General features: G+C 35.0%; 2 protein-coding genes across 8 annotated transcripts in view; both read right to left on the reverse strand.

The window, feature by feature from the left end:
- LOC128891885 (uncharacterized) lies at positions 1-20,668 on the reverse strand. 2 transcript variants are annotated; one of them, XM_054151806.1, is made up of 3 exons: positions 19,026-20,668; positions 9,490-9,606; positions 1-422 (listed from the first exon to the last, which is right to left on the reverse strand). In XM_054151806.1, exons 1-3 carry the CDS (start codon positions 19,120-19,122, stop codon positions 262-264), a joined length of 375 nt encoding a protein of 124 aa, XP_054007781.1. In that variant the 5' UTR covers positions 19,123-20,668; the 3' UTR covers positions 1-261. The 2 variants fall into 2 exon arrangements, with proteins under 2 accessions (XP_054007781.1, XP_054007782.1); XM_054151807.1 differs by lacking the exon at positions 1-422 and adding an exon at positions 8,378-8,971.
- Positions 1-24,589, reverse strand: part of LOC128891846 (disabled homolog 2-interacting protein) — a 412,576-nt gene that overhangs the window by 169,578 nt on the left and 218,409 nt on the right. The gene's annotated exons all lie outside the window — the stretch shown is intronic.

Below are 24,589 nucleotides of genomic sequence, written 5' to 3' on the forward strand. Positions count from 1 at the left end.
CGTTTTAACCCGATGACAATGAAAACTATGTAACAAAGTACTTGAGAACCTATTATTTCAATTTAGAGGAAACTAGTTTAGAGGACAATAAAGGTATTCAATTCACACGCTGAATTATTTTTGTTGAAATTAGACGATAGAACGTTTTAACCACAGCTGTTCCCTAGGCTAATTTATTCATAAATACGAATAAAGGCAGTCGAACCTTCGATTATCGAGGGAACGCACTGATGCGTTCTCGCGGAACAATCCCATTTATAATTAGCGTAAGCACCAGACATCGTTTCTGGTGTTGAATAAAATTAGTAATTCATTCGTATTCAGTTTCACAGCTGATCGATTGATATCTTTACCTTTGTCGTGTTGCTCCATCGTTATTTCTGGCGGAAAACACCTGGGTAAGGACAGCGATTTCAACTTACCTGTAACGGAGAAAAAGGAATAAATTAATGATTTCCATGAACTCTACAGTCTATGCAACTATATCTATAGAACGTCTATATTTAATTCGCATTTGGAATATTAACGAAGAGCCCCTGTCGATAGAAAAATTTATTTTAAATAAATTATTCGATTCATTGCGAAGTATTTGTATTTTAATTTGTGTTGAAAATTTTGTTACATGAATCACACGTAATGAAATAATACCGATTGTAAACACCAGTAAAACAGATGATAATTGAGAGATTAAATGATTTAGAGAACGAATGAAAGCTTTCTAATGAAAGAAAATGTTTATTCAATTAAATTTGTCAAGATATTGGAAAATATTTACTATACATACGATCCGTTTGAAATATTTTATCTCTCAATTTACCTATTTGATTTAATAAATTCATAAATAGAATAAATAAATTCAATAAATTCATAATTCATGAATACAAAAGGATATAAAACCATTCATCGACAGAAAGTTCCACATAATACGGAATCTTGAAAATCGTAGAAAAAATTGTATTATAATGTCTTTATTTCCATGCTTCCACTTACAACAATATGTAGTTAAATCGCGTTATTATTAAAAAGACATAAATTGCTTGCAACGAGGATTAAATTTACTCCATTCAATGTTATCGTAAGATTATCGAATATATTTGTTTGCAGCTTCTTTTTAATCGGACACCCTGTACATGTGTTGCGTGACTCTGGGCGATACATTTTCCTCTTGAATGAGTCGACGATAGAAAGGGTGGACCCCGAAATTAATGAAAGCGTTTTCATTGAACTCTACTCGGGTCGAGTGTGTGATATACTATCGGGTGACCGTCCAAGCAAGGGCAATCGTTCCAATTAAACCAATTTCGTCACCCCTCGATGGTTTTCAGGTACAGGATCGTCAAAAAATCAACAACGTCTCTATTTAAAGGCCCACCTTCGACGCTGCGTTGTTTTCATCGACATCGACTTGTCGACCTCGTGTTACTTTCTTATTGATGCGTATACGTGTATATAATAAACAATTCCACTCGAGTAATCGCTTGTTTTGGGGAGAGAAAAGTGTAATCTTCATTATCAATCTCTTACAAGCACGTTGCCGATGTTATTATTTTTTATTTTTCTTGTGATCCTCTTTGGTCGATTATAATAATTACGTAATCTTACATTGGGCGAGGCATTTAAAACAGGCCACCTGAATAATTCGCTTATTTTTAACGATAGAAAAGAAAGTCTCAAACAAAAGTTGTTTGATTTCGAAGGGGGAAGTAACGTGATTCCAATAACTTTTTTATCGATGGAAGCGTAGAGGAGATATGAAGGTCGACTCTGTTTTTTAAAATAGAATTATTATAGTCCCTTATACACATTCTGATAGACAGTTTCAAGACGAATACAATGATCTATAGTTGAAGGTCAATTGAAGTTTACACAGATTGACTGTAACCGATAATAAATTGTTTCAAGGCACGATTCAAATATATTTCATTAATTTTCTTATTTGTGTATTTACTGCTATAGAAGGTTTACCAAAGAAGGTTCGAATCATTATAGTCAAAATTGTTATACATTACTAGACTGTGGATTTTTATGCAAAATAAAATCTTGGCAAACGTGCCTACAAAAATTGATCCGAAATAGGAATTTATTTTACTCTGCAAATATTATAATACGAACTTCTTGCACATTCAAATTTCCTATAAATGCATAAAAATCCGCAGTTTATGCATTACGTATACATCATTATCTCAATAAAATACTTGAAATATTGAAGCATTTAATTACTTAATTTTTTTCAGGGCAAGCACCAACCACCATTATCATAAAATAATTAATTTTCTCTTCCCTGTGCTTTCTTTTTTTTTTTTTTATCGATTTCTGTACGATGTTGCGAAGCAATCGTTACGATTCGCACCGATGAAAAAAATTCCAAAGGATAATCCAGTTAATCCTATCGCTACCTGAGACGAGAAGTGCACACGGTCGAGCAACGATGCACTCGTGTGAACGATGCAACCGCACGAGGCTAGCGCAGGATTACGTGAAACAATTAAGCTGCTCCGATGGCTCCGATCTTTATCGCGTTGATCGCATAATTCGCGGTTTTCGTCCTGAACAATTAAGCAGCCGTCACCTCGAAACACGTCTGCTCGTAAATTATTTCGCCAATTAACGAAGAAACGTTCATTAGACCGGATATTAATTGAACTGTTATCGGGCGCGGGGAATTGGTTAACGATCTACTTAATTGCACGCTTTGTTCTACCGTGTGTATACATATAATTATCGCCATCTCAAAATGCGAAGAGAAATTCCCCCTTGGGTACTTATTATTTTGGTAGCTAGCGGATTAATTAAACTTGACAACATATGTCAATGTAAAGGTCATCGGAGCTGCCTCCACTAAACGTAAGGTTTACCTTTGAATTAATTACAAAGTTTTATAGTGGTAACAAAATTCAAGCATTTCTCATGAATTTCGTTGAAGAAATTTCACAAGGTTTGCACATGATAGTTTCTTCCAATTACGTTTAATAACGTAACAAACTCAGCTACTTATTTCAACGATGTATTAATTGTTTCCGACTGTATAAACAATCGAGAAATAATTTCTTTCCTGAAAGATAAATTAAAATTCACACGATAGGAGTTAATAATCGCGATTACTTTGTTTCAAGATGAAGTATCTATTGCGTTGAATTAAACGTTTGAATTACACTTTGCCAGATCAAACGCAAGGAAGAAAAGTCAACTATCCATTTCAGTGAGTGCTTTTAATCGAGAGGAAACGTCGGATGCGCCAGCGGTATTCATAAATCGCTATAGATAGCACCGTTAATGGCACCCGGTGTCACCCACGTGAAATTCAACGCTTATTTGCTAACAACGCTGACACCGAAGGAAAATGAGGTCGCCGGTAATTAATTCACCTTTGACTTTTGCCCACGACGTGTGCGCACGATTCGTCGATTCATCTGGCCCAAAACTGATTTTCATTGCGGCGTGCCAGCCGACTGTTGTTTACCATTCGTTCGAATTACTGTTTGTAATCTCGATTTAGATATTCATCGCGTTGGGTACGTGGAAATTTATTCAAATAGATAACGATGTTCGCTAGGAGTAATTAATACTAAATTGTTATGCGGGAATGTGAAACAAAAGAGAATTTCTGTAAAAATTGGCGTTGTTTTATTTTTAAAACTAATTTCTGGATAACAATGTAGTTTGAATTAGGGCTGGTGTCTCCTTAAATTTTCCAGAGACTAAATTGATATTTTATTTGGATCTTCTCAATCTGAATCTTTATACGTTTATTATTAAACGATTGAAGATGAAGCATTAAATAAACCAGTGTACTTGAAGAATACGATTTTAATTCTTACTTCAGTTTTAAATCATTATTCAAACCAACTTTCTAATTTAAAATTAGAACTTAATTTTGAAGTATTCCTTATATTAGTGGAATTTCTATTAATAATCGTTGAGTATTGCGTGAGAATTTTTTAAAATAATTCGATTATGCATGAATGTCAACAAGCATGTTACTCAGAGTCGTTTAAAATGTACATAAATAATTTCTGATGGGATTAAGATAGAATTGTAGTAATCTTTTCTTTTCATTAAATCCTTCATTAAATTAATTTCATATTAAAATTTTTATACGGTGTCTATCGTTCCTCTGAAGCTCACCAAAATTGTAATCATTTGAAAAATTATCCAATATATAGTATGTATGTAATTTGGTAGTCGGACCGAGCACTCTGTTTCTATGGACCATTGTACTCGGATTTAATTAAAATATTTTCAAAACAATACGATAAATAGTATATCGAAAATTACCTTTTATACGCAGTAACAAAATAATAAATGGATAATATACCAAATAAAGCGATTTATTAAACTAGATCTGACAATAATTTAAGATAAATCGCTTATAATTATCAATAGTTACTGCGAATTTAAATTTGCACGTAATAAAAGGTATAATCACGAGTGATAAAAGGAAATAAATACCTTCTAACAATACTCATTCCCCTGACAGGAGAACAAATGGAATAGAAATGGAAGAAACGGTGGTCGATCGAGTCGAGAGTTGCAAATAATTTCGCAAAAGCGTGGGAAAGAGAAGAACGAGGAAGAATAAGTTGGAGTGAAAAATCGTGAACAATGTTTTCTCGTTAAAAACGAACGAAACAGTTCCCGGGGTGAGAGAAGCCGCTTCTTTTTTTGCTCCTAGATCGGGAATTAACGTGCAGCTCTCGGTCATTGTTTCGCATTCTCCTCAGCTCGCAACAGTGCCATTTTTGCGTAATCCGGTGAAAGCTGCATTCACCTCGAGTCTCCTCTAATTTCCACAGGGCCGATCTACTTCCTTCGATTCACATTTACGCGCAATTTTACCTAAAGAAGTTGCAGAGTGTACTTCTCGAAGCTTGGAATTGCTCGAGACAGTAGGATAGTACCAAATATGGACTAACATTTATTTTTCTATCAACTCAATTGTTAGTAGTACATTGTTCGTTATTCGTGAGAACGGACTATGAATATTAATTATTTTTCATTAACTTCTTAGATTTTCAATTATTATATTTGACATGAAGTTCTACCGGACTCAATGTATACAATTAAATCCAATAAATATAACGTATATGATATGGAAACATTTTCTTTGTACATTTGTTATTTTGTATTTTGTGAGGTGTAACATTTTATTTATAATTCTTTATATTTTATTTCAGAAATATTTTTTCCAATTTTACGTGTCACATTTCTAGTCTAGAAATTTGAGAAAATAAAATAATAATTAATCTTGAAGAAGGCCTATTGAAAATCATTGTATTTAAAAAAAAAACAATAATGTCCTATAAACTGTGTAATTGTCATTGAAATACTTCTTAAATTACATGATTGTAAATTTTTAACGAAATTTGAAGTTATTTTTGATACATTTCAACAATGTTGCCATCGATAAATAATGCAGCAGACTCCGATTAGCAATGGCTAATATTAAACTGGAACGAATACGCGCGAAGATCTATAATTTAAATGAAACCAATGATAATATGGAAATGAAGTTTGGAAGAAAAGTAAAAGAGCGAAAATGATAACGAGAATTCTGCAAACATTTCAAAATACTACCGAGTATCGATACATACAATTATTCTCTACTGTCTTTACGCATACGTAAATGCTAGGAGATACGAAAATAGGTCGACGATAACTTCCGTCGATATAGTTTCCTAAAGAAACTTTACCAAAAGCCATTCGTTTACTGGGTCACAGAAATTTTTAGAACCACCCTGATTTAACGTCCCCAAACTAGTCCAAAAATAGAGGAATATACCAAAGGTTGTGCCTCGAGTGAAAACGTCAGAGTAAAGATCAACCTAAGCTGATAAGAAATTCTAAAAGAAAGTTGTACATAGATGTACACGAAAATTTGTGAATAAATAACATTGACGAAGTTATGTATAAAAATAGTGTTTTTATTTTAAGTAAAAATATAAGAGTAATAATTATTTTCACTGCTACATTTCTCAATGAAATTTATGGATATATCTGCAACTGGACAGTATCAATGAAAGTAGCACATTTTGTGCTGAGCATGTAATTCATCACTTTAATCTACGAGTTGACATGTCTTTGGTTGTGTTGAATGGAAACACTCGTAACTAGTTCCGTTGGTCTATTTCTAGATCTATTAAGAAATTCAAGCAATGTATTAATAACATCGTTGGTTGAGAACTGGAAACATTTCACGCGATCCCTTTATGATCATAAGACATAAAAAAGAATATAGAGATATTAGTAGTAACTGATTTCTGCTTTATTACCTTGAAATTAATTTTAAAACATGTTTTAAAAATAGATGTAAATAGGTGCACTAGATCCATTAGATAGCATATTTGAGAGGTTTTCGAAATTTTCTTGCAAGTTTTGATACAACGGACTTCAGCATAGACTGTATTTGATTAAGTTAGTTTCGTAAACGGAACACGTGGAAACCTTCGTACATGATTTACGATCCGTAAGAAGGTTTCCACGTGTTCCATCCAGACGAATTTTTTTCTTTGGTGGAAGAAATTGTGGCAAAATGACTGTACATCAGTTTACTACAATGTTATGTTTTCAAAAATTTACAAAATAGTTCACATGAACATTATTTAATCATATAATGAATTTTTTAACCTGTGCGCTAAACTACTGAAATAAAAATTCTTTATTCCTAACAATGTTTATTTTTTCTATATACTGTATTTTTTTAATTTGTAACTATAGAAAATTTTTGTAATACGTCCACGTTTCAACAATCATATGCGATGTACATTTTTTCGTGCCATGCATATTTTGGTTGTTATAAAGGTGCACAAGTTGCGTGGACCACCTGTACTGTATATGTAAATGTTTATGTAATATGTACACTCGGTGTTTCCTTAAATTTCAGCACATATTATAGAATCATAAAGCGAAAACAATAGTATAATTTGTATATAATACATATAAAAATCATTAATTTAACAATACTTACATTTAACCCGTATTAAAGATAACACTAGCAAAATTACTACCAATCGGAGATTTAAAAAATCACAACCTTTTGTGCATGACATAAATCTACATTAATCTTTATTAATGAAACAATTTGAAGTACCTACTACATTTGCAAATTTGTTATTTTGTATTTTGTGAGGTTTAACATTCTATTTATAATTTTACTTTATATTTTACTTCAGAAATATTTTTTCCAATTTTACGTGTCACATTTTTAGTTTAGAAATATGAGCAAATAAAATAATAATTGATCTTGAAGAAGGCCTATTGAAAATCATTGTATTTAAAAAGAAAAAAAACAATAATATCCTATAAACTGTGTGATTGTCATTGAAATTATACTACATTCGATTGTACATACATACATTGCAATACTACATTTGCAACACGTATTTATGTAACGCATAACCGGTGTTTTCTTCAACTTTAACACCCAGAGCGATATCGTCACGAATACCAAACGAACAAAAATTGGCCAGTAAAACAGTTGAATGTCACAGCAATCGCGAATGCATATCTCCATCCTGAGTCTCTATCTATCATCCATTAAATTTTCATCCGACGCGACCTTTTCAGAGAAGAAATTCCCGCGAAAGAGCCAATTCGTAACGCGGAAGAGCATCGCAAGGACAACTTTGCCCGCCATCGACGTTTGGAATTACTTTGAAACGAAACGGAATATAGGTCGACGTTTTACACACTACCCTGCTTGAATACCAATGCACCAGCTGCAACGGGAGGAATTCCTCCTGTATCTCCCGCAGAATGCAGGAAAGATTCCTCTTCTTACTTCTTCCCAACGCTCGCCATGGATCCCGTATTGCAGTTTCTCGTTGCACCAATTTTTCCATCCCTTTCCCGCCGATCGTGACGCGTAAAAATATCGCTGGCCAGCTTCCAAAAGCACGATCCTCGCGCGTAAACATCAGGGTTGGGCAAAATTCTTCACCAAATACAAATTTCGAGTAACGAATAATACACGAAGAATTGGCAGCGGATTGAATTCGTTTGGTATTAATAAAAATATAATTCTGGATGCTCGAGCTGGACACTAGGTGTATAAGCTTTTTTACGTTTGTAAAGGATTTTGTGAGATATTTTAATTTGAACTTGGTACATTGGATATATTTAATTCAAATAGATTTGATGTTACGTCCCACACTTTAGAGCCCCTTCAGTTATGCGAGAATTTGTTATTTTATATTAAAATATTTACTACGATTTAAATAGACTCGACGTTTCGTTTCATATTTTACGATCTCTTTAGTCTCGTTGGTTTTGGTGAGGTTAGTGTGCGATGTGTAAAGGTCAAAAAGTATGTCCTAATATTAATTGTTACTTTTATTTGCTATTTTTATTTTCAAATAGTATTTGTATATTTTCATATTATACGAGTTTTTAAGTACAAGTATTTGTTTTCAAACTACATCCACTTGAAGGCGTTCAACTTTTTTATGGAACCAAATGTTGTTAAGTCCCCTGAGAATTAGAAACATAATATTATTCTGAAAAGTTCAATAATTAATATTTATCAAACGAATTTGTTAATGTGCTTCTTAAAAATGTTTCCATTTTAACCAAATACCGTTAAATTTAAATGTAAATTTTGGAGTCATTAACGACTGTACAAACATTAATAATGGATTGACTAAACCATAAGTCTTATATATCATTGAGAATTTTGAAAATGAAAAAATGAAATTATCAATATTAAATATCATTTTTTTCGGACAAATTTTGTTACTTTGGAATGGTTTGAACTTTGCCGTTTTCCTCCTTTTTCCTCAGCTCGATATGGGTCGCCGAGACGCTGCCAAATATGGGTCGTCGAGACGTTGTGTATTCGTGAAACTTTTCCAATTTATTTACGATGTTTGTTGTTTTCCTTCGGAGATAAAATTTTATTTGATTCGGAAGAGATATCCGGATACGAAGGACAGACCTGACTTCAATTTTTATGGAGAAATATTTTCTTCTTCAAACACTGTGCAAAATACAAAAATGAAATATCACAATAAATGTAAAATTGTCTGTTTCAATAATTAAATTTGTCAGTGAGGCATTTCACTTTTCTGTAACTTTGATATGGTATTTAAATTATATTTTCGCTAAAAGTATTTCTGTTTTGTACATATTCCCAATATTTCTTTTATTAATAATATTTCAATCATTTTGTTCAAACTGTAGGACACGTGATTATATTAAAAAATATTAATATAAGTAGAAGTAATTAAAACCTCGGTTAGTTTTTAGTTTTGTTCTTAAATATTTTATATTCAACCAAACCCTTTAAGATGTGAGAGCAACTATAATATTCGTTCATAGGTACTTAGAATGTAATTTAGATATTTAGTGTAACATGGATTAATTATTACCTTCTTAAGATACAAACTCACAAAGCGTATAAATACTACACAAATGTCGGAAAATCGTTAAACTTTTAATTTTTAGAAATGTCGACAATTGCGTTAGTTAAACTTATGCTTACGATAAGACACTTACACTCCCCAAGCAGATGGTCGGGATCGTGTTCTATCAACGTTGACATTTCAGGATCCATAGTATGTCTCTGTCGCGACCCTCTTGCCGGAAGGGTGGAAACCCTTCCTAGCAACGGTGCTATATAAACATCATTATCATTTCATTATAACAATTTTCACAGAGCAGTTAAAGAACAATAAAGGCATTGGCCAAGCAAAGTTATGAAAGAACGAAAAAAGAAAAAATGCGAGTACTGTAAAGCGATGGAAGCCACGAAGAATGTTTAGAAGCATTCTCAAAAGAAGGAAGGAAGCAGCTAAAATTATCAACGAAATTTGTTATCATTACATAACGAATTGCAAACGCTCAAGAAATTAGTAACAGAGAATTATTTTGTTGAGATTCTAATAATTTACTATTTTAAATGTGGAGAGTTACAGTGGTCCTTCTTCGAACTTCAACAACAAACAAAAGTACTTTGTCCACCATAAAAGGACCAAAGAAAACGGTCACCAAAAATCTAGTTACTAGAATTAAAAAATGATTCTCTTCTTGTGGGAGTTGGCTTTAAAAAATGATTAACCCTTAAACAAATTGTTACCGTTTTCTCAAATTTAGAACACCACTGTTACTGTCTCAGATAAGAGCCGCAAGACACGGAAACGCGTCCGTAAGCCTATCTGTTTCGCGCTCTGCGAATCATCGTGAATGCAACTGCGTCTAGTTCGACTGTATCCACATGGAACTCACACAGCTAACGGTCCATTCATTTCCACAACAATAATCGCAGCGCTCACTCTGATTGAATTCGCGTCCATTCTCATCGCATTACTGTTATTTCCATCTGCATCGCGCTGTGAGAAGCAGTCTCGTCGACTTTGTATTCTAATTGGCAGCCGTCTTTTGTTCGATTTACGTATTTGTACTTAGAAAGCACACTCGCGTTTTTCTTTCATCTTTACTTATCAGACTTTAATCAGATTTCAATCGATACGTTTGTTGAACGTTTCGTAATTGTTCCACGTGATAAGGGAATCGTTGAAGAAATTGGGAATGAGTGTTTCGAAAAATATAAATGTAATTGTTGGACTCCACAGAGTGGTATCTAATTTGTTGGAGAATTAACACATAACAAAATTCATTGTTTTTCTTGCTGTCATTCATCCAAAAAAATTAATAAAATTAACAAGCACTTAGATAAGTGAAAGGAATAAAGAAGGTTTTTCTTCTTTAAGATTATTTCATTTTATCAATTTTTTATAGTTCATCCACAATATATACAACTACTATCTCTTTTATGTACATACAGGACAACATAAAAATAAAATTTCTACAGAATGATTGCAACATAAAATTTGTCTAAACCAAGACTTTAGAAGATACGAACACTTAATCTAGCAATAGTATGATCGAACACGAGTACATAAATGAATTCAAAGCTTAACTCTTGAATGTGACACACAAAAGAAAGAAACGAGTCGTTAAACTAATTCTCCGAAAGCATGTATCGAGTTCAAATAGAAATTCCACATGCAACGCGACGAAATTAACTACCTAAGAGGTTGTTTCAAGATTTCACGTGCGGAGCATCACGATCACCAATACTAAATTTCCCATGCAGAGGCGATAAAGTCGTCTTTCATTTAATCGCTCGGCACGTTCAGCGGCTTACTAAATATCCGCTCCCGTAACTTCCCAAGACGCGTCGAGACCCTTTCGATTCCTCTCCAACGAGCTAACTGGAGATATTGCATTTACATCCATTTACCTATTTCTGCAAATTTAATCCCCAATACAACTAATAATAATAAGTATTACTTAATAAGTACTACAATTTTCTTTATTACTTATTATTTATTCAATTAAATTCCATTAATAAATGCTCAAAATCTAATAATGTAATTTTCTTTACGCTTTATCACCGATTACAGAGAACAACGACTTTTCAATATTATTATTTAATTCATGGTTAGACTAATTATTGTACGAGAAATTCCTAGGTCTTGCGATAGTTTAACAATTATAAAGATATAGCATAAATTAAGAGCTGTAATTTTTGTATATTTAGCTTGTAGTAGCAAACATAAAGCAATATAAAAATATAAAAAGGGGCGTAAAGGTAAATTATTGTAAATTATTGAAATTACTAGCAAATTATTAAAATAATGCACTCAACATAGCGCAACAAGAACTTCAAAAATCCACTCTTCTCAAATAAATATAAAATAGCTCTAATTAAACTCGCGTCGTCGTTAAACCTTCGAAATAAAAGAATTGCCTATACAGGGTGTCCCAAAACTCGGGGAGGAGTCGGAAATGGGGGGTAGCTGAGACGATTCTGAACAACAATTTCCTTTGCAAAAATGTCGGATGGGGCTTCGTTAAGGAGATATTAAGCGAAAACCCCGACCAATCAGAGCGCGCGTAGACCGTTCGAGCGGCCGCGGTAGCGTAGGCTACGCGCTGGCGGCCGCGCTTGCACGCGAACAAGTGACTCGACGTGCATCGAAGCATCGACCTAGCGCGTAGCCTTCGCTACCGCGGCCGCTCCAACGGTCTACGCGCGCTCTGATTGGTCGGGGTTTTCGCTTAATATCTCCTTAACGAAGCCCCATCCGACATTTTTGCAAAGGAAATTGTTGTTCAGAATCGTCTCAGCTACCCCCCATTTCCGGCTCCTCCCCGAGTTTTGGGACACCCTGTATATTACTCCCAGGATCTAAATCAGCTACAAACCTACAACAAGTTAGAAGTTTGTCCATGATTATAGAGGTGATTTCACAACTGAATTCGGCTCGTTTCTCGCTCGTTTAAAGAGAGCCGTTTGAATACGTCGAGGAGAAAGGCGAAAAAGAAATAGGAAAAAAGGAAAGGGTGAACAAAGGCGCGGCACGTAACGAGGAAAGACCATCAACGATGTAACTACCATGTACTTCCTGTGAGGAGCGTACTCCCGCTGGCCGTACAAGGAGGTTGAGTCATGCGACAACGTAGGAGGAGCAAGATGGACCTAGCCCACTGTCCGATAAGACAATTCCGTCGCCAGTAACACGGCTCTCGACAGTTCTCTTCCTGGGATTTATATTAATAATTCCACTCGGTCGAAAGTATTCCACGATGGACAGGCAGGCTTGAACGTTGCACGAGATGCTTGGAAAATTGAATGAACGTTGCTCAATAATGGATTGGACTCGGTACATTCGCTGCACTCTATTCCTGTTTCGTTATTAATGGATAGTTTATTTTGGTATGATATGGAATCTGGAGCGTAGTAGCTGCTTCAATTGCCGGCGAATATAAAGGGAAAAGAGTCTAATTTAGTTTTGGATGTATAATCAAGTAATTGCTGGTAGGCGGTGGTTGGGAAATAGATTCACACGAGTTGTTTAAATTGATTTGTCCGAATGGAATTTATTTCATTGTATAAAATTCTAAATAAGACTTCGAAATACTTTATTTTGGAACAAGGATCGATCAACATTAATGTATTTTAATGTCTAAAACGTAATTCAAGAGATTTTGATTCTACATAATAATAAACATGCTCTTGCCATTCTCTATTCCTATTTCGTTATTAATGAATAATAAACGTGCTCTTGTCATTCTCTATTCCTGTTTCGTTATTAATGGATAGTTCATTCTGATATGATAAGATTGTTGTATGATTACAACATTGTTGTAAGTGTACTTGGCTTCCGAATCTTTGACTACTTTTGCATTACCCATTATTGATCATTTTTAATTTGCATATAATTTCTGTACGTAGATATCAGACTATTAATTGAAATGATCTATGTGTATTACTTGCGTGTACAAAGTTGTTACATAAAAAAATTAGTTATACGAATACTTTTTTGGCCCGCTGTACGTAATAATTCAGCGTGGAGGTCGAAAGCGTCTGAAATTTCGTCTGGGTACCGTCGTCGAGGCAGATTCGACTCGTTTTTCCTCCTTTTTCGATTATCTCATCGTTCTTTGGCGTCTGCAACTCTTCCGTGAGCCAGACTACCTTTTGCAAACGACAGATGCCGAGACTGGAATGAGTGAGAGTCTAGTAATCGGTGGACCGAAAGAGAAGTCGAAGACGCAGAAAGGAAGGAACCAGAAGAAGAAACCTCGGATGAAACAAAGCGACCATTACTCTCGTCCCCCAGCTGGCAGGATGGGTCGTAAAGTCATTGATTGTTATTGTACTCCTTAGAGCTGGAGAAGATATTACGAACAATTCCAAATAAAAATTCTTGACTGACGAATGAATTAGATATTCGTGTGACGACGAAATGGTTGACGAGGTGAGTTTAAGATTTATTTTAAACGTTTAACCTTGACGACGTGAGATCAAAGGCTACGTCTTGAACGACTGAAATAAGACACGTTAAAATAATAAACTTTCACTCTGAAAATAAACGAATAAACTCGTTTCTTTAAATGAAAACGACGGCTGTAAGGTTCATATGAAGAGAATACAGAATTAAATTCCTCATGAATCAATTATCTAAGTTAAATTTTACGTTAAGATACGTAAAATACGTTTAAGATACGTTTGAAAATTAATTGAAATTAAAATAAAAGAAATAATTCAAAGTAAATGAACCTTTCGACCATATCAATCACTGGTCTTCTTCCAAGTAATTTCTACAAGAATTTAATACTCTCCTTAATTAAATTTATATAAAACGACTAACTTTCGATAAATTCGTGCTACTTTCCAGAAAAAATTCTGTTTTAATTAAACAGTGTACGACTTTCGAATTGCATAAAAGTAAACAAGAATTAACTGTTTTCACTTGGAACTTAATGAAATTCCTAAAACATTATACATACATAGTAAACAAATACTTGTGTGCTCATTTGCTTTGCTCAACTTTCAACTATATGTATACAATACCAAACATACTAGCATATAAATAAAAAAAAAAAACTATATTCAGCCTCAGAACCTATTCCTAGTTCGTTCTAAAATTATTGAGAACACAGCGACCAAATTATTTGAACAAAAAGACTAAATCGGCGAGCAACTTCGATACACCCGATAGGATAAAATGCGCATTCCCAGCGAGGCCTGATCTCGATTAGGTTCCCTAACGAGTGTCGCTAGCGTAATTCGTACGGTTCAAGCGAAAAGACCAAACGTGTAAGTACGAGTTTAATCGAGTACGAGGCGAGCGAGCTGTTGCAGTCGCAATTAAGCAAGCCTATATCCCCGTGGTTAAACTATACCCTGCGTAACTAAAGCACAAGACCTTAGGATCGCGTTACGCTGGCCAGCATTGTCTCCTTGTGTTACCAAAACGCCAAGTACCCGTGTCTCTACTCTAGGGTCGCCTTTCTCGTTTCTCCCATCTCAAACTTGCGCGAGATGTTCTGCAACTCGATCTTGTTTCGAAACGATTAACAACTTCGTTAAAAAAAAATATATAAGTTATACATATATGTATATATATATACATATATAATAAAACAGAATACCTAGTGCATATAAGATTTCCATGTATAGTAAAGTATAGTAAGTACTATCTTATTAAAAAAATGTTTTCATGATATTTTAATCATTAAAGAATTAACGATAAACGCATATATATTTTGTTAATATGGCATGTATATATTTTATATTGAGAAATTGTAAAATGAAATAGATGTATGGGCAGTAATTTTCTGATCACATTTAGACCAAGAACAAATTTTATATATATATTACATGTTAATACAATTTTTACTGTACATATTACATTGCAAGTAAAAACAATATGCGTACGTGCATGCCATATATACGTAGTATGTAAGTAGTACGTATATCAATTTAGAATATTAAATTTTATGACTTATTCTCTCTGTATAATTTTGAACTACGTTCCTTTGACAAAAATATTGTTAGCTAGGATGGTTTGTCCACGAGTAACAAACCTTATTATAAATGCCAAAATAAATGTTTAAATGTGTCTGACAATTCCAAATGCTAAACTTGAACGATTCGACAATCGTCAACTATGAAACTTGTGCTCTGATAGAATATCATCCGCTCGATATTCTGAACGAAACATTTTCAACAATATTTTCTGCTGGATCACCCTGTATAACCGAACATGGCCACACTTCCAGCTTGGCCCAGTTGGACAACGATTTCGGAACGGAATCGCGGCCGACAGTGATTTTTAATTAAATATACGGACGTTTCAATTAAAATCCTCCGGTGTCGGCGTTTCTCGCGACGCTTTCCGCCCCTCTTCTCCCTCCCAACCCCGTGGTCCAACCCTTTGAAACTGCCTTCCGATTCATCATCTCTCGTCTCCGTTCAACGAGCACGCACTTTGATTGCTGTTTCTCGCGTTCCGATCCGTTTCACCTCTCGTTCAATGTTTCAGCAGATGTCGCCAGACCCAGATTCACCCTTTTTACTTCCATCGCGTGAAAATTACATCTCTGGCACCGCCGGTTACAACGTCGAAAAGTCCGGGGGAGGGAAACAAGGGGAAATGGAAATTTTCACGGGCGACTGGAAACGCTGATTGACTTTTGTTTAAATATTGTTCGAATAAAACTACTACGTAGATGTAACGGTTTCTTTTTGATATTGAGTAGTAACAGACTGTTTGAGTTGTAGCGTGAGAGTTATATTTGTGGGACAAAGATATACAGGGTGAGCCATTTAAAACAGGTCACCTGAGTAATTCGCTTATTTTCTCTCGATTTAACACACACGAATTTTTATTTATGGGGAAAGTTCAAACAAAATATAAACACTGTTGACTAATTTGCAAGCTGGAAATGCTCCCTTTACCCTCCTTCCTCCCTCAAACCAAGCTAAACGATGCAATAAGTAAGTTTCCGCAAGTCGATACGATTATTGAAGCAATTTCGTCGCCGATTGCAAGGAATTTATGAGTGCGTCGCGGGTTGGATCGACTTCGTAAACATGTCACCGTGAGCTACGTTCACGAGCAAAGTCGTGGCGTTATTCCATCGCTAATGAGGATATCCACCTCTTGTTTATGACGACATGACGCATCGCTATATATCAGGAGGCTCGTTCAGAGGCCACACTAATTATCACGATTGACTCGCGCTCGAACGTAAAATCGAGTTTCGGATGGGCAATTAAATACTTTCAATAAACACGTGGCACTTATGTTAGGCCATCTGTTCGCCAATGATCCTCCAGGGCGTGCTAGAGTTGCATCAGATAAAGGATGGAGCCTCTGGACCGTCATCATTTTTTGACGAGTTCTTTGCTTATCCAATTTCGCAAGTAAATTAGAAAGGACAGAGTATTTATTTTTTTGATCTGGTAGATATGCTTCAAAGAACAAGCATAGATTTATCATTTGATACGAGTAATCTCATTTTACGTAATAAATAATAAAATGAGTTTTATTTCCCTCTTACAATTATCACGCAGTATATTTAGTTTTTCTTTTAAATAATTTGCAATTAAATTTCCTAGCAGAACGCCAGTACCTATCATGTTACTACATTTATTTTCAATAAAGACGGAAAGTAATTAATGAACAAAATAAATAATATACTCTAGTGGAGAGTGTTACTATCTCTTCCGACATGTGGATCACCTTTATCAAATATTTTTAAACTATGATAACTCCAACTCCAACGTTTCTCAAATCAATACACACGAATCATTAATTACTCATGAAACTCTTAAAATTGTCCTAGCTCGAAAATCAATGTACTATGTACTTTATCTGTCAACCATTCCTCCTTAATGTAACCCCGAACGAAAACTCATTTCGTCGTTGAATAACCGACCAATCAAACAGCAAGAACAGTTTGTTTTCGCAAAAGCACTTCGAGCACTCGTCCGCGTAACAGGAATTTCATCGATGTCGAAACTTTCCGTCGTAATACTATTCGTTTCACGTTAAATCCTCAAGTGAAGTCATGCGAACGAAAATATAGACACACGTACACACGCACACGTGGTCAGGCAGTAACACTCGCAGGCATTTAATGACGCGAAACAAACAGGCTGCGGTTTTCATTTCCGCAAAAATACCGAGGACTTCGTAATTTGCGTGCTTTGCTGCTCGCCACTGCGATTAGTAACAATCCAATCGAAGCTGACAATGGAGTACCATGGACGCGTGTCCATGAGCGAACCTCGAAGCCAACTAGAAGCTGAACGGTTAAATAAATATAAGCACTCTTGACGATGCAAAACGTGCAAATGGAGATAAAAGCGAGAAGAAATTTTAATTACCGCTAGAACCATTGGGGCTGCAGTTATAAAATCCCGTATCACATTTAACGACACGGTGAATAATTGTACGAGTCGTTTTATATATTTATAGCAAATTTTGTTATTTTTATGGGATCGAGTATTACATTTAAGGACGATTTCGCTCTAATTAGAATGTACTTCGCAAATATTGTAGCAGGTCTTTGAACTATTGTAATTATTCTGAGAATAATGTTTCCTGTATGTACAGTGTCAATAATTATTCGAACGGTAATGTACTCTAATTTATATACCAGTAATTCAAGTATTTCTTATAGTAATAACTTAAAAGTGTCAAGTAAGAGAGATCTGTTCCAAACTTATTTGAGGATTGTTCACTGGAATACTATGGATTTTTAAGTGTGTTTATTGTTTATTAGAAATTACGATAACGAGATATATTATCGTTCAGAGTAAGTATTAGTTTGATATCACATATTGTACTAGTTACAATGTGCTTCTTGATAATAAAACGAATAATATCCATTTCTCTGCTATTTTTATATTTATGCTATATTATTTTGTCCTAAGTCGCAAACTTGTTCGAATAATTACGAACGGTACTATATTTGATCATAATTTTATAATTTTGTTCATAATTATAGCACATGAAACCAACAAATTTATGAAAATAAATATTTAATCTTTTAATATATAATCTTTCAAAGACCATCTACTATGAAAAATTTATCGTGTTATTTCTTGTTCCTTGTAACACAGCACTGTACAAAAACTTGATTAACTAATCGTAAGTAATGTTTATTAATTTATACAAAATACATATACTAGAGATTAAGAATTGAAATAATTTTTAATATAGATAATTTGAACAAATATTTAGACAATCTAAAAGCGTGACGTTTCAAAGTGAAAAATGAATCTTTAATATTCTTCTATGCCCCGTGAAAACGAGTCAACGAACAAGTTTCGCAGAAGTATAATTCATTTCGATCCCGTGTCAGTGAGAATGATTATAGTCCTGAGATTCATTCAAAGAATTCTTTCTGGTATTTGAGCCAGAATATTTTACTATTTTCTTAATAAAAAAAATTAAAAATCAATTCGAATAACACAATTGTTAGATAATTTAAGTAGGCAGGTCCTTTTTATACTACATTCATCGCAAGCTCAACGATTCTAGTGTGCAATTAATCATACGATTCATCTCGAAGTTAACCCCCTAATTTCCACTTGTTACCGTCGTTATAAATAACGATAAAAAAATTCGCAATATTTCCCGCAACAGCTCAATACTTTCCCAAACAATAGTTCCGGAAAAATTACGCAGAAAGCAAGCAAAGGAAGAAGCTGGGGTTTTCCAACTTACAAACACCCTCCGAATCGCTATCCTCCTTGCTACTCAAGTCCAAATGATTCTTCTTCCTCCGTCGTATGATGGAGTTCCACACTCTTTTACGGCTCATTTTCACACCGTTTATAGATACCACGTTGCAACACACCCCCGCAAACCACCACTAATATCCGCGAAGACAATTCCGGTCGATGATATTCGCGCCTCTAGAATCACGTGTCGCGCGCCGATGGCCCGAGAATGTGGGTTAATCGACTCTTCCTCTCGGCGAACTGTTCGTTATCGACGCCTCGTTATCGAATAACAATTAGCGATTTCGCTCGTTTAAATAGGCGACAGAGATGGGCAAATCAGTAATCAAATAACCGACGAAGATTAAAAAGACACGATAACCTACAGAATAGACATTCCATTTATAATATAATTTTAGTTAATGTGAGAAAGCAATCCATATGTGTTCAGTTTGATTCGACCGCCGCGATGTGCGTAGCAGACTATCGTCTTTTGCTCCTTACTCTACGCACGTCCTCGCGAGGTTCCTTTAGGTTAGTCCACACCACGAGCCGTTACCACTAACATGTGCTCGATACGTGTATTCATATTCTCGTTAATTAAATATACTTGTCCAACTTACGTGGTGTTATAATCCTGTCAGTTAATAATTTGTTCTCTGAAAGCTTGAATACCTCAGAGTTCACTCCTCCAAAATTAAATTACCATTTCTACACCCCAAATTCTAAATCTTATGAAACAAGTGCCGAACACAACTTCGATTATAATTTTTATTTAACGAACACAAAATTTTGTCATCCGTAGCTCGAAACTGGTATCTAGAGAAAACCGTTGCCCATCTCTGGTCGCGATAAGGCCACCGCCACGAAATTCAAGCCACTCAGATGGTCCTAGCGGGAATCCTTTCAATAGAATCCTGCGGCCGGGTTCTCCAGCATCGCGTATCTCCAAGTCCGTCGATCGACTCGCGCCTCTGGCTGACTCGAGCCGCGATTAGGCGATCCACGAGTCCATAATTAGTTCGCTGCTCGCCTTGGAGAGGTTCTAGCTCGCTACCAAGTCCGAGAGTCGACGCTCGGGGAGAGGAAGTTCCGTGGACGATGTCGGCGACCGAACTAGCGTGCTGCTCCAGCGAACTGGACAGTAGAGAAACGGTGACCTAGCACACTCGCAGAGCTTTATCCAGTCTGATTTCGCAACCGACGAGATCGTCCGGCCTGTTCGACGGCGTGAACGCACTTATATCGTTTGCTGGGAGCCAGGAGGAAGACGAGACGACGCTTTTATCGCATCCGGCGCCCGAGGACTCTTTCGTTGAGGACTGGAACGCGCTTTAACCTTTCCCGCCAATCGGCGGTTGAGAAATCGGGGACGGTGGGGAACCGCGAGTCATGGAAAATCGAGCGAAACGGTTCTTGGAGAAGGATTTACGCGACCTGGAAAATCGGACCGAGTGGGGAACTAGCGCCTAACGCGGTAGACTTCTGGCATGTGACAGAGACACTCTATATTCTGCAGTAACAATTGTTATAAAGATTGAGGTATTTATAGATTTTTCTACATAAGAACACCATGAAATCATCTCGATCGGTTACTCGTTGCCGAGTTAGATCAAAGAATAGGAATTTTGCAATAACAATAGTTATAAACATTTAAAAAGACCATAATTTATACGCTTCCTTACTCCTGTATAAATTTGTTTATATTATACCTATTTAACGATGTATAATATATATTCTTATAAGGAAATAGTTAAAAGAATGGAACCTATTTCCTATAAAAATATGCATAAAATTCCGCAGTCTAGATATAATAGAAGAATATCCAATGTATGATAATTAGACTGCGGATATTTATGGATTTATAGGAATTTTGAATGTGCAAGAAACTACAGTACGCAAAGAATATGCACGAACGTGAAAAAGATTGAAAGTAAAGTTCATGTTATAATGTTTGCAGAATAAAATAAATTCCTATTTAGGTTCAATTTGTTGTAGGCATTTAAACAAAGACTTCATTTTGCATAAATATCCGCAGTCTAATGATAATATACGCGAAATAAAAAATCAACCGACCACCTTGAAGATCAGTTTAAATGACAGGAGGTGCATATTAAAAATTATAAAAATGTTGATAATATTTTGTAATCTAAAGACACTTAGAGACATTACTGTAATCCGTAAAGGTTTACGTTTTGTCTGTTCAATTCTCGAGCAATCACAGCAGAGATATTATACGGCTTCAAAAATTTTCGGTGTCGATTATACGTTTGCATAACACAAGAGTAACATTCGAAAGTGCTCTCTAGTTTGCTCTTGATACTCCAGGAGAATTAAGTTCTCGCCGCGTTACGGTGCCTCGTTTACACTCACGACCTTAATTTTCCCTATTGTTCGACGGCTGTAATTTTACACGTCTTGCGAGCCTCGCTAATTCCACAGCCGTTGGTTCATCGGGATGTGGAAAAGAACGCAAACTGTATTTACCCGTGTGAATTGCCGCAGGGAATTAATGAGTTTGACGGGACTTTTACGCGCAAACTCTGCTGAAGAGTTACGATGAGCTGACCGTGACACTTACTGAAGGAAACGGGGAGTATACAGTACAAGTGATTCGAGACAATGTAGCAAGTTCTAGTTTTTTTTATTTTTATTTCTTTTTTTTTTAACGCGTTGGTCGTCACGTCACCCAGATATAGGTAACAGGACTTTTCGTTAAGAAATGAAAAACATTAATTCCGTAAGTGAGGTAGTAGTGAAAATAAATCTGGATACGATTTGTAAATTTGGCGAGATTAAAAAGTTAAATACTACCACAAATATTGGCTCGTATTACGTAAGTATAAAGTTCTACATCCCTCTCTAGCGATGCACACGAGACGAGACGAGACGAGATTTCTACGATCTCGATCTCGATCTCGACAAGATTTTGACAAACCTGGCAATACACTTAAAGATATGCCAATATCTGTTAAAGTTTTTCACCTCAAATAGAATTACATTTCGCCAGAAAACGTAAATATTATTCTAAAATTGGAAACATGGTTTCAATTTTTAAGGGAAATAAAGAAAAACCGCTGATAAAAAACATTTCTAAGCCTCCAAATTACGTTTATATACCGAGGTATTTCTCTTCGTTAATTTATACGTGTTAATTTATACATGCACAATATTTCATGTTTTATGTTACATTACCGAATTGTGCACGATTCATTTTGCTCCATTACTGTTACAACATGAATATCTATGAAATTAGATTGTCTATTTATATAAACACGACAGTGTTTATGTGACAGTTAAAATAAAGCAAGTTGACAAGAATTACTTATCGTACAAAAGTACTAAAGAATTGAATTATCAAATTTTTCCATGTGTGAATTTAGTTATTTCTCATTTCGAAGGCACCGTGTATGCGGCTCTTCCGCGCGGGTTTCTCCGCAGAAGCGGAAGCTGGCGCTGTCAGAGTGAAAGTATAGATTGAATATTTGAATTATGAATGCCGTTGATACATGAGGAAATGCGTGTTATTTGTAATTACTTCATGATGTAATTTGCTCTCCTGATAAAAATGTTTCTTTCGTTTCCTTACTTTTACTTGGCAAACCTTCATTATGATTGATCTTATTTTCATATGTATTAATTCTTCAGCGAGTGTTGCGCTACTTTGAGAAATATAATTTCGCGATAGTCAACGAAAACATTATTTATCATTGCCTTCCTGTAGTTAAGTAGGAAATATATTCATAGGAATTGAATATTCCTTCTATTGGTTTCCATGCAATTTTCTCAACCACGTGTAGTGTTTATGTCTTTTAGAGTTTGGTAAAGATTTAGACTGTTTTTAAGAACGTATTTATTTTTAATCTGCATCTTAAAAGTCTTGAATGATAAATAATAGAATTAAGTATAAAGTTTATGCAGATATAAAAATTTTCATAGATACACGAACATTTACATTTAATGTATTACTTATTAAAATTGATTCGAATATCTTGTGATTTTTACATTATTAAACTGAGACACTTGAGTTTAAAGACTATCCTCTTCACTTCTACTATACTTTACATGGAATTGTAAGACTCTATCTTTGTATCATCATCAGCAAGCGTAGCATTTTTCTTGCCTCCCCCAGAGACTTGAACACTACTGCGCCAAGCCCTTGTCTTACACTCCAATAACAGTATCTAATCTAGTGAAAACACACAGGGAAATGATTAAGGAAAAATGACCCATGTACAATAGCTAAAATCAAGATTAAAAGCACTTGCAATAATCGCGATTTTTTTAATATCCGAAGTAACCAATCTATAGTTTAATAACTGTCTTCTGCATGTCTATTATAAATTATAATTTATATCTTTTCTTCTTTCGTTATTAGGTGGTTATAAGTTAGTCTCGTATGACGTACACATTTTTAATCGGATTATTAGAATTTGTTCTCTTCTTGGCAGAGAAAAGTCAGAGCCGGGTAATAAGAACTTTAGATATAAAATGTGCAAAGTGTAAAGTGTTGAAGTGTAAAGTGAGAATAGATTTACATTAGCAAGAATATAATTAGTTTTCAGAAAACTTCATTTGTATAAATTATGTATTAACATTGATATATTTTTATTGCAAAATGTTAGTCAATTTTCACAACAATTTCTATATTTAAACTACAGGTCAAACTACAAAATACGTATTTTCTGAAATGTTGTTTTCTTGCATTACATAAAATTATCCTATTTGTAATGTACTTGCATTCTGTGCGAAATGGAATCATTAAACTCGTATAATCTGAGAACTGCAAAAATTGTATATCGTTTTTAATAAAACAAAGGTGTGTATTATAAGTGTTGATATTCAATTCTTTAGTGATATATTCCGAGTAATTTAGTAATATATTCAAAATGTTTGCATATTTTGAACTGTCGAAAATTCGGGATCGATATGCATGTTCCGACATTTTTTCAGATCAAGATCGAGATCGTAGAAATCACGTCTCGTCCTTCTAACACAATCTAACATTTCCTTTACATTTCCTGACAGCTCCTAATACACACTAACAATTTCTACCACCCTCTAACACCTTCAGACACTCTCTATCGTCTCCAAACATTCCCTAACACCTGCCAACCCCCCCTAATATCTCTTAACAACTCTTAAGGGTTCCAGATAGTTCCCTTTATTTCTCTTCAATTTCTAGAATGTTTCCTATTAATTTCCCTTCTTTCCCTGGCACATCTCTTCGCTGTTCATGAGATCCGGATGCAAACGGTAAGTTTCGAGCCAGAATAAAAATTATGATACTTTCACGATCAACACGTTCTGCTAATACAATAGGTAAGTATCGATATTCAATTAAAAGTCATGCCAAATTTTTATTCTGGTATCAGGCGAACATGATATGCGAGGAGGTGGTACGAGGAATTCATGGTACGTATCGAAATTTTGAGAAAATTTTACATTTTGGTATCAGGAGAACATGATATGCGAAAAGGTGGCACGAGCAATACTAGGTACGTATCGAAATTCTGAGGAAATTTTACATTTCGGTATCAGGAGAACATAATATGCGAAGAGGTGGCA

The sequence above is a fragment of the Hylaeus anthracinus genome, unplaced genomic scaffold (assembly GCF_026225885.1).
Source record: "Hylaeus anthracinus isolate JK02 unplaced genomic scaffold, UHH_iyHylAnth1.0_haploid 12002, whole genome shotgun sequence".
Classification (NCBI taxonomy): Eukaryota; Metazoa; Arthropoda; class Insecta; order Hymenoptera; family Colletidae; genus Hylaeus; species Hylaeus anthracinus.

What these genes read in the sequence shown, in the direction of transcription:
- LOC128891885 (XM_054151806.1), bottom strand. Translation starts at nt 19,122, where the DNA reads ATGAGCCGTAAAAGAGTGTGGAACTCCATCATACGACGGAGGAAGAAG. An exon ending in TAGCGATTCGGAGGGTGTTT is followed by an intron (nt 9,607 to 19,025) that starts GTAAGTTGGAAA and finishes ATGTTTATATAG; the next exon opens with CACCGTTGCTAGGAAGGGTT. An exon ending in CGACCATCTGCTTGGGGAGT is followed by an intron (nt 423 to 9,489) that starts GTAAGTGTCTTA and finishes TCTCCGTTACAG; the next exon opens with GTAAGTTGAAATCGCTGTCC.